The sequence below is a fragment of the Xenopus laevis genome, chromosome 7L, assembly GCF_017654675.1.
Source record: "Xenopus laevis strain J_2021 chromosome 7L, Xenopus_laevis_v10.1, whole genome shotgun sequence".
NCBI classification, from domain to species: Eukaryota; Metazoa; Chordata; class Amphibia; order Anura; family Pipidae; genus Xenopus; species Xenopus laevis.
The window spans coordinates 9,005,866-9,019,956 of NC_054383.1; the positions used below are offsets into that span (position 1 = coordinate 9,005,866).

A 14,091-nucleotide genomic window follows, 5' to 3' on the forward strand; every position below is an offset into this window, starting at 1 on the left:
CCAAAAAGTGTGTTTAGTAAAGTTTATTGAAAAACACTGATTTATGTTTATAAAACAGTAAACAATGCAATCTTTTTTTAAAAAATCAAGTATTACATTGTCCCTTCTAGTTATATTTAAATGTTTGCATTAAATTGGATGCAAATATATTCATTTTCTTATAACAAAATTAAGTAGGAACAAAATCTTCATAGTCTTCAAAATAATATAATATTGTCACATGTAATTATTATTTTCATTTTGTTAAAATGTCTGTGATAAAATGACTTACTAAACCCCATCTTAATAACCATGCTCAATTACTGTATATCTCGCTAAAGATTTCCCTTGTGATTTAACATTTTTTTTCAAATATTTTTATTGTATTTACTGTAATGGCAGAATCGAATTTCACAATGTATATACAGAAAGTTAGCTAAGATGTTTTTAGGCCTTCAAAGCACATATCAAACAATTTATTTTTTCTGCCATCTGTACTTTTTGCCTTTGATGCTATATACGTTTGGCAACAGAGTGTGCCTTGTAAAACATTGATTTGTATGTCTGACTGCACATGATGGCTGTTCTCTTCCCCAGTTTCTCCTTATTTTAAATAAGGTGTTTAGAAAACAGAAAAATCAAAGTCTAATTTTACAGTGCTGTGGATTGTGAAGGGAATCATTTTTCCAGTTCCTCAACAACACAGATTAAGTTTCCATTTTGTTTTGCATACTCGGGTGCAGTCTCTAGAATCTGATTTTCTGGGGCTGTTAAAGATTGAGATTTTGGTAATTGTTTTGACATAACATTTTTTTTGTCAATTTGATGGTACATGTTAGCTACAGATTTTTCTATCTCTGCTAAATTGTGAATATGTTTGAGAATTCCCTTCAGCTCTCTACGTGGGCCAGGATCTGGTTGAGATGATTCCGATGGTGATGGTTTGATAGGAGATAGTTTGTCCCTTGCAGCAGACAAATCAGTAGGGGATAAATGAGATAAAGAATTATACGAACTGCTAGAGGTTAGAAGGTGTTGGAGAAGTGGTGGGGGTGGAGGCACTAAAGAAGTAGGTTGAAATTGTGGTGCAGATGATGAAGGATTATCTAATGGATAGGGTGTGGTAGAAGGTGTGTCAAGTTGTTCTTCAGGAAGAGAAGGTGGAAGTGATGGTGCTGGAAGGGAAGGTGGTGGTGGAGGTATATAATTATTAGAAGGAGTTGGTATAGGAGGTAAAAGAAGCTGTAAACTTGATACTGAATGGGGAAATGGAGGAAGTGGAGGGGGTATATTTGGAGGATCTGGAATAGGGTCTTCAAGAATCAGTTCATGTTCAAGAAATATTTGTCCAGGAGTTAGATGTTTCCGTTCAGAAGGTGGTGTTGGTTTTCGAGTTGGTGGAGGAGAAATGTCATCACAGTGATCCGAGGGAGTTATAATTATTGATGGAAAGATAAAAGGATCAGATGCATGAGCCTCACACAAATGCTGGACTGATGATGATGGAGGAATGTGGCAAGAAATACTTGTTTGTGACTTGGACTTTTCCTTTGTGGGTTCCTGATAAAACTCAACATCTTTCACTGAATGCAATTCTTTATTTTCAGAAGGTTTAACTTGTTTGGCTTCCTGTAAAGCATTTTGTTCAAACTGTCTGGCCTGCTCTTTTACACTTAATTTATTACTTTTAACATTCTCCAATGGCCTAGGACAATCAGTTTTGGGTGAATTTTCACACGATTCACTCAGATGCTGTGTCCTTTTATGCTGGCCCTGGATTGGGTCCATTATAACAGGACTGTTAAGGACATCATAGGCATGCTTTTTAGAGAAGCATGTTGGCAGAGTCCAAGCACGATGAATGCCCTCTGAGTTTAACAGCGAATCTCTGAGAACTTTCCTTTCTGCTTTGCCCAGGGCAAATTTACTTCTCCATGCTTGTTCCACGCTGCTATTAAATTGACCTGAGCCTTCCATGTACAATGGATTTTGAGTTGTGAGTGGATTGGTGTCAGAGAGAAAGGTAATGTTACTTGCAGACTTAGGAAGGTTATTGTTTAGATATCCACTGAGACCAGAAAGTTTGTGAGCTTCAATTGCACGTGATGCCAAATTACTTATTAGTCTTTGTCGGTCACCTTCTTGCAAAACTGACTTTTTTCCCCTGCTTTGATGGAAATGATAGAGAAGAAAAAGACTTGAAAGAAAAGAAGACAACCAAATGTAAGAAAACGGGGGGCTAGAAAGGAAACACAATTTTTCTAATGAACTAAGGAAATAAACAATAAAAACATTTACTGTAAAAAATAATAGTTGCTTTAAATGTACTATTAAAGGACAAAAATTATTTTGGGCATAGACCAGTTTTACAGGAACATTGTGATTTGTGAGTGACATAGCTTGCCCTTTCAAATAAAACCAACTTTTATTATATACTTTTATTATTTATTATATATAACTATAGTTTTATCTAAAAATGGCAGTTACCATGCCTGGAACAAGTGAAGCCTACTCTATATATAAGAGAGAAAGAACCTGGGAGTATCTTATCAACTCCACTCTGTACATTTTTATTTTATTTTCATTTTGTCCTCCTTTATTTATAAAACACTCACTGGGCATATATTTTCACTGTACAAATCTTTCTGCTTGAAGTTTATAAATGAGCCCCACAGAGTATGTAATGGAGAAAGTGAGTATGAGAAAAGAGAGGAGAAAGTGAGTATGAGAAAAGAGAGGGACAGAAAAAAGCAAGGGGTGGGGAGGAGGAAGAGAAGATACTTGAGAACAAGGGTTCGAAATTTTCATCTCATTTGCTTTCCCAGAATTTTTGAAACTGCGCTTTAATATTGGGAACCAAAGATGGACAGGCACAAAAGGCTTATCCATGGAACAACTAATTCATTTAAATACTGATTTGCTGTTTTGTTTCTGAAGTTTCATCTGAAACAATATTGTTTTCCCCAAAATGTAATAATGCACGTACCCTAAATAATCACTTGGGTGGGTGGGTTATGTCCACTATGACAGGGATCTGTCTAGTTCAAATTTTTATCTCAGCAGTGCAACTTTTTTTGATTAATTAAAGAGAAAGCAAATGAATGATTTAAACAAATTGATGGAAGATTTCAAGGGAATTACAATTCCATTTACTAAGGGTAGAAGTGGATTCGAAGTACATTTTCAAATTCAAAAACTTCGAATTTCAAAGTAATTTTTTTGGGTACTTCGACTTCGATTCAAAGTAAAAATACTTCAACTATTCGACCATTCGATAACCGAAGTACTGTCTCTTTACAAAAATTAGACTTCGCCACCTTAAACCTGCCGAAATTGCTATGTTAGCCTATGGGGACCTCCTAGAACCTATAGCCAAAATTTGGCAAAGTTTTTAGAAGTCGAAGTAAAATTGTTCGATCAATCGATTAAATCGTTAGAATCGTTCGATTAGAAGGATTTCATTGTACGATCGCACAATTTTACTTTGACCGAATATGGCCAAATTCGATAAAAAAAACTTTGAATATCAAAGTATTGCAATTCGATGGTTGAATTTTGAAGTTTTATTCACTTCGAATTTTGACCCTTAGTAAATGTGCCCCTCAATGTGATGGTAATATTAGTGAAAAGAGTTATGTCTATTGAAGTTACAGATAGAATTGACAGATTGATAGACTAGGTAGGTAGATTTTTGTTGTTGGTCTCCCTACTAGAAGATCACTGCAACTATACCACAGCTAGGCTCTTATCCTAATGATGCTAAAAAGTGTAATTAAATGTTAAAACATTATTCTCAGTTAATTAAATAAAAAGGAATAGCATGATCATATCAGAATTCTGGTGGGAAATATAGCCTAAGAGATGTTTTATGTTCCAGTTTTTAAAACATCATATCTAGTTCCATTTACAGTCCCTGTTATGCTGACAGATATCTAATAACAGTTTGAGCAGAATCTTTACATGCTAAGCTCCGTTAAGCATACTGCGACAGAACTTGTGTGAATGGGTCAAAGGGGTCAACAAATTTATGTATAATGTTGTGTTCTGGACCCAGACATTTTTTCCTTGATTGGTTGTAAATGAACCCTCTGGGGAAGAAACTGAATTTCAATGACATGTTCATGTTTTTTTCATATCCTCGTTTGCCATTTACGGGCTGTTTCAGAGCGATGAAAAAAACGTCAATATATTGAACAGTATCTATGTGCTGTACAAGACCTGGCTTATAAAGATACTGCTAGTGCTGTAATTAGAATTCTGCTGGTAAATAGATTATTAGGACTGGATAAAGATAAAGAAAACAGTTAATGGTCTTAAAGAGCACTCTTTTACGGCCCATTATTTCTATGATCAAACGTCTTGTGGAACTCTTATAACGTTAGTTGAACTTCTAATAGACATGCATGTGAATAATATTATATTATAAATGGGCATAGATTATATTATTCAGGCTAAGGTAACATTCAGTTCCCATTATGATTATAACCTTAAAGAAAATGGGAGGCAAGTACTTTACATACTACAGTAGAAAACTAATCATCTATTCTAGAAACACTTTAGTTTACTTACTGATACCTGTGTATGCAGAAAGAAAAAAAAAATGAAACAAAATAAAACACTATTACAGGAATAAAGAAATGCACAACATGGGTAGGCATGAGGTTTTAGATGTGAAGGTATTAAAAATTGTCTTATATACTGTATTCTACAAGTGAATTTTTATCCATTATGCAGACCTAATATATCATTCTCATTTGCAGAAGCTTCCTCCACCCACAGCCATTCTGATGTCCAAAGCCTTGAAGTGAGTACTTATTACAAGAAACACAAGGGCCCTCAGTAGTCCCGTGCAAATCATGTTTGTGGTCAGCCCAAAAAAGTAAGGGGTACCTTTCTATTGCTCTAAGCATTTCCCTGATGCTTATTATCATTTGAGTGTCTGTTCTTCATTATTATATCTTAAGCTGGCCATACACAGGCTGATATTAGCTGCCGACTAGGACACTGAAGACTGAGTTGGTGATTTATTGGCCCCAGTATAGGGACAAGTCGGCTATCTCAGACAGGTTTAAAAATGTATGCAGTCCATGTAGGCATTCTGAGACCCAAACCACCAGAACAGTTTGATTAAGCTTAACACAAGGGTGGCAAAATTGGGCAAATATATTCTGTTTTGGTGACCCTATCAACCAAGAGGAACTTTTCATGAATGCCCATCTTAATTTACCTTTCCTTATACTTGTGACTTCCAAACAGCGGGGGAAGGAAAGAAGTGGAATTTCAGCCTGAAGGTCAGTTAGGGTGAGATCTGGGGAGAAAACTTGCTTGCTGTACTAGGTACAAATGGAAACCCATGTTAATTTGAGCGAGATTTGGGGTGATAAATTATTTGCTGTCCTAGATATTCTATGGCTGAATGACTGATAAACCAAGGTTCTCCAATATTTTTAATCTGTGATCTTAGGGGGGTTTGAATTAAAATTGTCCCATAATCACTGCTTCTATGCCTACATGGAGTTCACGTCTAATAGGAAATAGCTATGCATCTCACCTTCCTTCTGTCATCCATGCCAATATTAACTCCTTCACTGCCAGTTTAAGATAAAAATGGGTCCCCTTTGACTATAATGCTCTTTTAAGGTGCAACAAAGAATTTTGAAAGACATTTTCACCTCCACCAGGCTTCCTATCGTTTTTCTTTGTCTATTTATAAAGATAATGATGTGCAATTAGCTTCAATCTCTTGTTACAGTTTCGATACAGTTTTGATTTCTCTGCATTTATTCATCTAAGCCATGTTGCTAACCTGGCACCCTGAATCGAAGGTTATGACCTACGCAGTCTGCAGGGTAATTTAAAATGATGGATGAAAACATTGGATATTTTTATTCTTTCAACTGCCAGGTGTTCGGATCCAAATGTTACACTTTAGAATATCACTTGAGGAAAAAAGAACTTGCTGTCACTCATTATGTATCATTACATCTGCCAGAACGGTATAAAAGATAAACACTTCTTGTTTTTACATAACAGGAAGGAAAGTAGGAAATGTTATCCATGGATGAATGTATTTCTAAATCTTGTTAATTTTCTCACAAATTCAGGACATAATGTCAGAAAAAAATAATAGAGTAAAAAGATTTTTTTTCTAACACTTATTCAAATGTTAAATATATAGAGAATAAAGCACATGGTATTATAATATTTAATGATATTAGATATCAGAAAAAACTCTAGGCCAAGGGTTTTTATATAGGCCATTAAACTCTGGATTGACTTCTAATATCCTCATATTTTGCAACATGGGGTACATCATTTTTTTCTTTAAATACACGGATTTCAAAGAGTTGTGACACTTGTCCTCATTAAGCATGAATTATAACTTATGACATCACTAATCCTTGTTTATAAAGAGAAATTTTAATAAAGGTTATTCATAGCTATTGTCTATTATAAATCTGTAGTGTGTGTACTATCAGGGAAGCCATCAGGGGGGGACAGGGGGGAGAGTTGTAGGGCGTCCCAAGGGTAAGGGGGGCCGGCCACACCACAATTACTTGATTAGTCTGGCCCCCCATCTTTCTGAAAGCTGCTGACTTCGGGAAGGCTTGGACGTTTAAGGGGCCCTGGCCACCAATTTTCTCATAATGTGGGGGGGGGCCCTAGCCACCAATTTTTTTTCTCATGTGGGATCCTAGCCACCAATATTTTTTAATGGGGGGCCCTGGCCACAAATGTTTTTTTATGGGGGGGGGCCCTGACCACCAATATCTTTTTATTTTATATTAACATGTGGGAACCCTAGCCACCAATATTTTTTTTGTTTTTTTACTGTGTGGTGGGGGGCGGACCTGTGGGGTGGGGAGGGCGGACCTGTAGGTGGGGCTTGCGGTGGATGCAGCCCAGGGGGCCCAGGTAATTTTGTCGTATGGGGCCCTGTGATTTCTGATGGCGGTCCTGTGTACTATATATGAAGGAGTAATTAACTGAAAGATGTGTGCAATACCATGAAGAAAGCACAGTAGTAGCAATAACGTAGAACTTCTGTTGCAATACAGTATCACTTCTATTGTCAGTATTGTAACCTGCTGGGCCTCATAATGAATGCAAAGCATTCCTTTGACAAGTCAAACTCTATTGTGTGCTGTGGAGTATTAGCGTTCAACAGCAACGCTGAGCTTTAACACCCCGCCTAAAATTAACAAACATTTCGGTACACCTAATCATGGGAAAGTTTATGAGGGCTGTCAATTTGGTTAAATCATTATCCACATTTCAATGGCATAGTCATTGGAAAATGATATATGAATCGACCCTACGGGGCACATTTATCAAGGGTCGAATATCGAGGGTTAAAAATAATTAACCCTCAAAGTTAAATCCTTCGAATTCGAATATCGAATTTGAAGGATTTAGCACAAATAGTTTGATCGATCGAAGTAAAAATCGTTCGAATCGAACGATTTTAATCAATCGATCAAAGGATTTTTCTTCGATCAAAAAAAGCTTAGAAAGCTGATGGGGAAGGTCCCCATAGGCTAACATTGTACCTCGGTAGGTTTAAACTACCGAAGTATGTAGTCAAAGTTTTTTTTAAAGAGACAGTACTTCCACTATCGAATAGTCGAACGATTTTGAGTTTGAAACGTTTGAATTGAAGTCGAAGGTCGTAGTAGCCTATTCGATGGTCGAAGTACCCAAAAAAAAAGTTTTTTTATATTCAAATCCTTCACTCGAGCTTAGTAAATGTGCCCCTACATGTTACCTGAAATAAATCACAAGGCTCAGTAAATCAGCTGCACAGTTTAAGTACATTTTTAGAACATGGCTTAAAAATTAATGAGTTGAAAATTAGGCCAACAACAATAGTTTACATCTAGTATTAGTGAGAAATATTAGTGGGGCATGTTTTAAACCAACTGGTAGTTACACTGTAGCTCCTAGATAGCATACTAAGGTCTTTTCTTGAGTGAATCATTTGGTAAAAGCTTAGAGGGTGAACCTTTAAACCAGAATATTCTGAAACAAAATACCAGATAATAAATGATACAGTATTTCTTTAAAAGATGATACTATCCTTTAAAAGCCTGAGGGAGAACTCCCATTCTGGAAACCAGAATGTTCTAAAATACAATCTCAAGTTCATAAATTATTTTTCTTCAAAAGGTGATACTATCCTTTAAAAGCTTGAGCAGTTTTCAATACAGCATAATCAGAGATTAGAAACAGCTGAATCCATATTTTAGATGTTTTAGAGGTATTGCAAAGCATTTCATATTCCAGACTCAGTAACAAACTGCCCTTTGAGCCTAGTGATCTTTTTTTTTAAGCATACAATCAACCTATTGGGTTGCATTTAACAAGCTCTTCACTTGCAGCCTTTCCCAGCTCTGGGCAATGTGGGTAATTTTCTTATATTTTCTTATATTAAAGCCAAAATTTATCTTCTAACTGTGATTCTCTTCAGTTAGCTAAGGCAGTTTTATTCATGAAGGAGGTGGAAAAAGCTTTGCAATGTGAAGAGTATCGGTCCAAAATTATAATATTACACATTAAGCACAATTTCAGGAAAATACTTCATTTTCTCAGGCAAAATGATCGTCTTGATCTTCTTGAGCTCTAATGCTATTTATAAATATATACTTCTTTGTATCAGCACAGGCTGACACTTTCTCTGGGGCTTTAGGGTCTATTTTGCATTGCAGATAAGCTATTTAGAAAATAATGTAACAAACACCTTTATACACACATATGAAATATTTTTCCTAAAGAAAATAAGACTGTTGCAACCAAAGCTATTGTATATTTGCATAGTTCCTGGAGAGACATCTATGAGGGTCATTTAGATAGACCCTGGAGGGAGTTCAAGAGCAGTAAGGTATCCTTCATCAGATCTCTCACAGTTTTGAAGACTAAATTGTGCATACATTCCCCTGAAAAGTTTGTCCCCACATGCAAAAAAGTACAATCGAATGGAGGAAGTTATTTCATCCTCTTTTTCTAATTTTAATATATCCTTCATTGACTGCAACAGCCACAAACTTTGAGCAGCCATGCCAATAGATATTAGTAGAATTTGTGAAGGCTAATAAATTACATTTTGAAGTTGGGCATTCCATGTCCCCTAATTCCTATTGTACCTCCGAGAAAACAAGGTGAGACCTTTGAAAAACTGCATTTGCTGATCAGAATATTCAAGAGAATAAATCCTACCTGTGCGAGATAGCATATCACATTTGGATTTCAGCAATGAAGCACCGTTTCAATGAAATAAACGTCATAGCCTAAAACCATGTCATTTATAAACCTTTCTATGTAGGAAACCTAAAATGATTTATCATTTGTCTTGCATAGAGCTCAGCCACTGAGAAATTATGTTTGGACTTTTTTTTGTGTGTTATTTGTTTGATTGTTGTTGGAAAAAATTGTGTGAAGTACTTTAAGCTACAGTATTACTTGCTTGGATACATCCATATTTAACAGGAAACCTTCTGCACAGATCTGGACCACGTTGCAGATCAAGGCACCCACATTTACTTTTAGGTATTCCAGAGAACTCCTAGTATATTAATTCCACAGGAAGCAATTAATATTCTGTACTTACATAGTGCTGCCACCCAACTCTTCATACAGATTATTGGCAGCAGGAGTTGACGGTTTGCCTGCTGGTAATGCCATCTGGATCCTTGCTGTCTTTGCACACTCAGCTTGTCTCCTGTAGTAATGGGACAATATTGGAATTAAAGGATATACATAATCTAAAAAATAACATGAAATAATATTCTGATGATTTTTCCAATCAACGTGGAATCTATATGAAGGAAAAACTAATTTCTAAAAAGCATTTTTTCACCTGAATTTGATTAATACTGTATATATGTTGACCTTATTGTTTACCAAAGTTTAGAACTGAGCTGCATTTGCATTCTCACGTGCTTGAGTCATTACAAGATGAAATTCTTGTGCTACAGCTCCTTCCACTATTTGTATGGGGTCTGACCTAGATAAATACCCAGTGTGTTAGAAATAGTGATGGGTGAATTTATTATTTACCAAAAAAAAAAACGGACGCCGGCGTTAAAAAGGGGCGGCGGCGTCAAAAACGGGCATCGGCGTCAAAAAAACAGGTGTCTGCGTCAAAAAAATTCGCGAATTTTTTGGCGAATCGAAACGGCGCAAATTAGCCCATCACTAGTTAGAAATAGACAATCAGTTAGCACTATGATGATGGAAAGCCATGTTATGAGATGTGAGGAGGCAAAACTCTTACTGCATTAGGCATCCCTAGATGAGACATTAGCCATGTCCTCAATTAAGTTTTATGACATCTATATTATTAACATGTATTTATATAGCGCCAACATATTATTATTTACAGGGTTTGATAAAGATTTGGATACCATATCTCTTCTAGGCATGGTTTCTTGACTCTCGGATCCTGACTGGTGTTACATATTCAAGGTGGCTTTAGATAGACCTGCAGAAAAATGGTACCATGGTGTAGAACCTAGATGCTTTGCTATAGCCTAGAATTAAGGGTATTTAGGAAAGGCCATTATTCTGGAGTGCACATCACTTGGATTCCTGTAGAGAATAAATCTTGGAAAAATGCATTCCACTTTACTTTTTATGTTTTTGAAATCCAGATACAAACCCAGGATATGTAAAGATTATATAATTAATATAAAATGTGGAGTGCAGTTCCATATATATATCTAAACATGTGGAGACTTTACTCCTCCTTTGGCAACAGTTAAAAAGCAAAATGCTACTCCCTCGAGATTACAGCTAAAAGTACCTGTTAATATACTCTCATGGGTGAATAACCTTTGCCCACTTACCCTCAGATAGTAATAGATAATTCATGTTATGCTAGTCTCTTGAGCAATGAAATATTTACTCAATTTATTATGGTCTTTAATTATTGATTCTACAATATCCTCAAAGTAATGGTCTTCATAACGGTCAAAAGTATTTCTTGGATGTAACCATTTTCGCTATATTTATCACTTTATCAACCCTTTACAGATTTTCCTACTTTTTTGTGTTCGTTTAATGTTTCTTACAATTTAAAGCTAAATTTATGATGGAATAATGTAAGTTGTACTTTTGCATTGAGCGTTAAAACAGTACATTGTACTTAATGACAACTAAGCTGCATGAATCCATAATGTTTAAATTATTTTTAGTAGATTTAAGTTATAAAGATCGAAACTATTGAAAACTCATTATCCAGAAAACCTCAGGAAAATAGATCCCATACCTGTATAAGTAAATAGAGATGTCGCGAACTGTTCGCCGGCGAACTTGTTCGCGCGAACATCGGGTGTTCGCGCTCGCCGGAAGTTCGCGAACGTCGCGCGACGTTCGCCATTTTGGGTTCGCCATTGTTGGCGCTTTTTTTTGCCCTCTCACCCCAGACCAGCAGGTACATGGCAGCCAATCAGGAAGCTCTCCCCTGGACCACTCCCCTTCCCTATAAAAACCGAAGCCCTGCAGCGTTTTTTCACTCTGCCTGTGTGTGCTGAAGAGATAGTGTAGGGAGAGAGCTGCTGCCTGTTAGTGATTTCAGGGACAGTTGAAAGTTTGCTGGCTAGTAATCGTTTTGATACTGCTCTGTTATTGGAGGGACAGAAGTCTGCAGGGGTTTGAGGGACATTTAAGCTTAGGTAGCTTTGCTGGCTAGTAATCTACCTTCTACTGCAGTGCTCTGTATGTAGCTGCAGTGGGCAGCTGTCCTGCTTCTGATCTCATCTGCTGACTGCTGCAATAACAGTAGTCCTTGTAAGGACTGCTTTTATTTATTTTTTTGTTGTTTTACTACTACTACTACTACTACTATAAGAGCCCAGTGCTATTAGTCTAGCAGTGTTGGGGAGTGGGACTGGTGTGCTAATCTGCTGCTCCTAGTAGTTCAGCAGCACCAACTTTAATTTTTTTTTTTTAATATTCATTTTTTTTTTATTTTACTTTTTTTTATTTTACTACCGCTGTAGTAGTGTATAAGTTGACCTTTTAGGCATTATTTGCCCTGTAGGCATTATTTGCACACTGTTTTCTTCAACCCGCCATCTAGCTGTGTGACCTTGTTCACATTCTGTCTAAATATCCATAATATTACCGTCTCCAGAAAAAACACCGGAGTGACTTTTTTCAAGCAGCATTCATATATTTTACGTAATCCGTATCCACCGCTGTACTAGTGTATACGTTGACCTTGTAGGCATTATTTGCACACTGTTTTCTTCAACCCGCCATCTAGCTGTGTGACCTTGTTCACATTCTGTCTAAATATCCATAATATTACCGTCTCCAGGAAAAACACCGGAGTGACTTTTTTCAAGCAGCCATAATATATTTTACGTAATCCGTATCCACCGCTGTAGTAGTGTATACGTTGACCTTGTAGGCATTGTTTGCCCAGTTTTTTTGGCCGCAGCCACTGAAGCACAGAGGCCAGAAAAAATATGCCATATAAATGCTGAAAATAGTCATTTTTTGCCATACGTTGACTCAACGTATATGGCAAAAAATGACTATTTTCAGCATTTATATGGCATATTTTTTCTGGCAACTGTGCTTCAGTGGCTGCGACCAAAAAAACTGGGCAAACAATGCCTACAAGGTCAACGTATGGCAAAAAATGACTATTTTCAGCATTTATATGGCATATTTTTTCTGGCAACTGTGCTTCAGTGGCTGCGTCCAAAAAAACTGGGCAAACAATGTCTACAAGGTCAACGTATGGCGAAAAATGACTATTTTCAGCATTTATATGGCATATTTTTTCTGGCAACTGTGCTTCAGTGGCTGCGTCCAAAAAAACTGGGCAAACAATGCCTACAAGGTCAACGTATGGCAGTTGTTTAAAGAGAACAGTAGATTACTAGCCAGCAAAGCTACCTAAGCTAAAATGACCCTCAAATCCCTGCAGACTTCTGTCCCTCCAATACAGAGCAGTATCAAGCAGATTACTAGCCAGCAAACTTACTATCATCTGTCCCTGAAATCACTAACAGCTCTCCCCCTACACTATCTCTTCCAAGCACACACAGGCAGATTTTTCAGATACATTTTTGCCCTTGATCCCCCTCTGGCATGCCACTGTCCAGGTCGTTGCACCCTTTAAACAACTTTAAAATCATTTTTCTGGCCAGAAATGTCTTTTCTAGATGTTAAAGTTCGCCTTCCCATTGAAGTCTATGGGGTTCGCGAACCGTTCGCGAACCGCTCGCGTTTTTGCGCAAGTTCGCGAATATGTTCGCGAACTTTTTTTCCGACGTTCGCTACATCCCTATAAGTAAATACCTTGTAAATGTCAGCAACAAGTTCTATACAACTTGTTAAAGAAGAAAAACATTTACACCACTTTTTTCTAAACTGATTCCCCCCCATAATGAGGTCCTTCTGCCTCCACCCAAAACACAGATTCCCTAAAAGGACTCTAGACCCCCTGTAGCAGCATGATGGGCATGTATGTTCATTTACTAAGCTTAGTTTAAATTTTGATGGGAAAATAAATGCCAGATAATTAGTGATGGGCGAATTTGCATCAAAAACGGGCGCCGGCGTCAAAAACGAGACGCCGGCGCCGTTTCGCAAATTTTTCGCCGAAGCGAAATGGCGCCGGCGTCTCGTTTTTGACGCCGGCGCCCGTTTTTGACGCCGGCGACCGTTTTTTTGGAAAAATTTTTTTGACGCCGGCGAATTTTTGCCTGGCGAATAAATTCGCCCATCACTACAGATAATGTCTGGGTTTACTTTTCAGCAATGAAAATGGTGTAGGACACGTGAGTATATTGATGAATGGCTTGCAAACCGTCCTGCACCTGTTTAACTGCATTATTCTCTCGTAACAGGGGGCTGGTAATGAATTTGTTCTGATACAGCTGGAAAAAAGCCCAACTCAGGCAGGTTTTATTTTGTTCCTCGCAAATAGTCTAACATCACATTCTGCTGATTCCACTGAACACAAAGCTTCTCTCTTGTAATTGTTACTTATCTAGGGCTGTAGAGTGTGTTGGTGGTTTGAGAATTAAATAAACTATTTATTTACTATTCTGATTTTTAGTTAGTAAGTAAAAGAACCTTGTCCTGCTTTAACATTATAAA

At 37.2% G+C, this 14,091-nt stretch overlaps 1 protein-coding gene across 1 annotated transcript in view; it reads right to left on the reverse strand.

The window, feature by feature from the left end:
- LOC108695740 (protocadherin-15-like) overlaps window positions 1-14,091 on the reverse strand; it is a 555,442-nt gene that overhangs the window by 26,568 nt on the left and 514,783 nt on the right. The window contains exon 33 of the mRNA XM_041570198.1: window positions 9,584-9,694. Within this exon, the coding sequence (XP_041426132.1) occupies window positions 9,584-9,694 (111 nt within the window). The remainder of the gene's footprint in view (window positions 1-9,583; window positions 9,695-14,091) is intronic.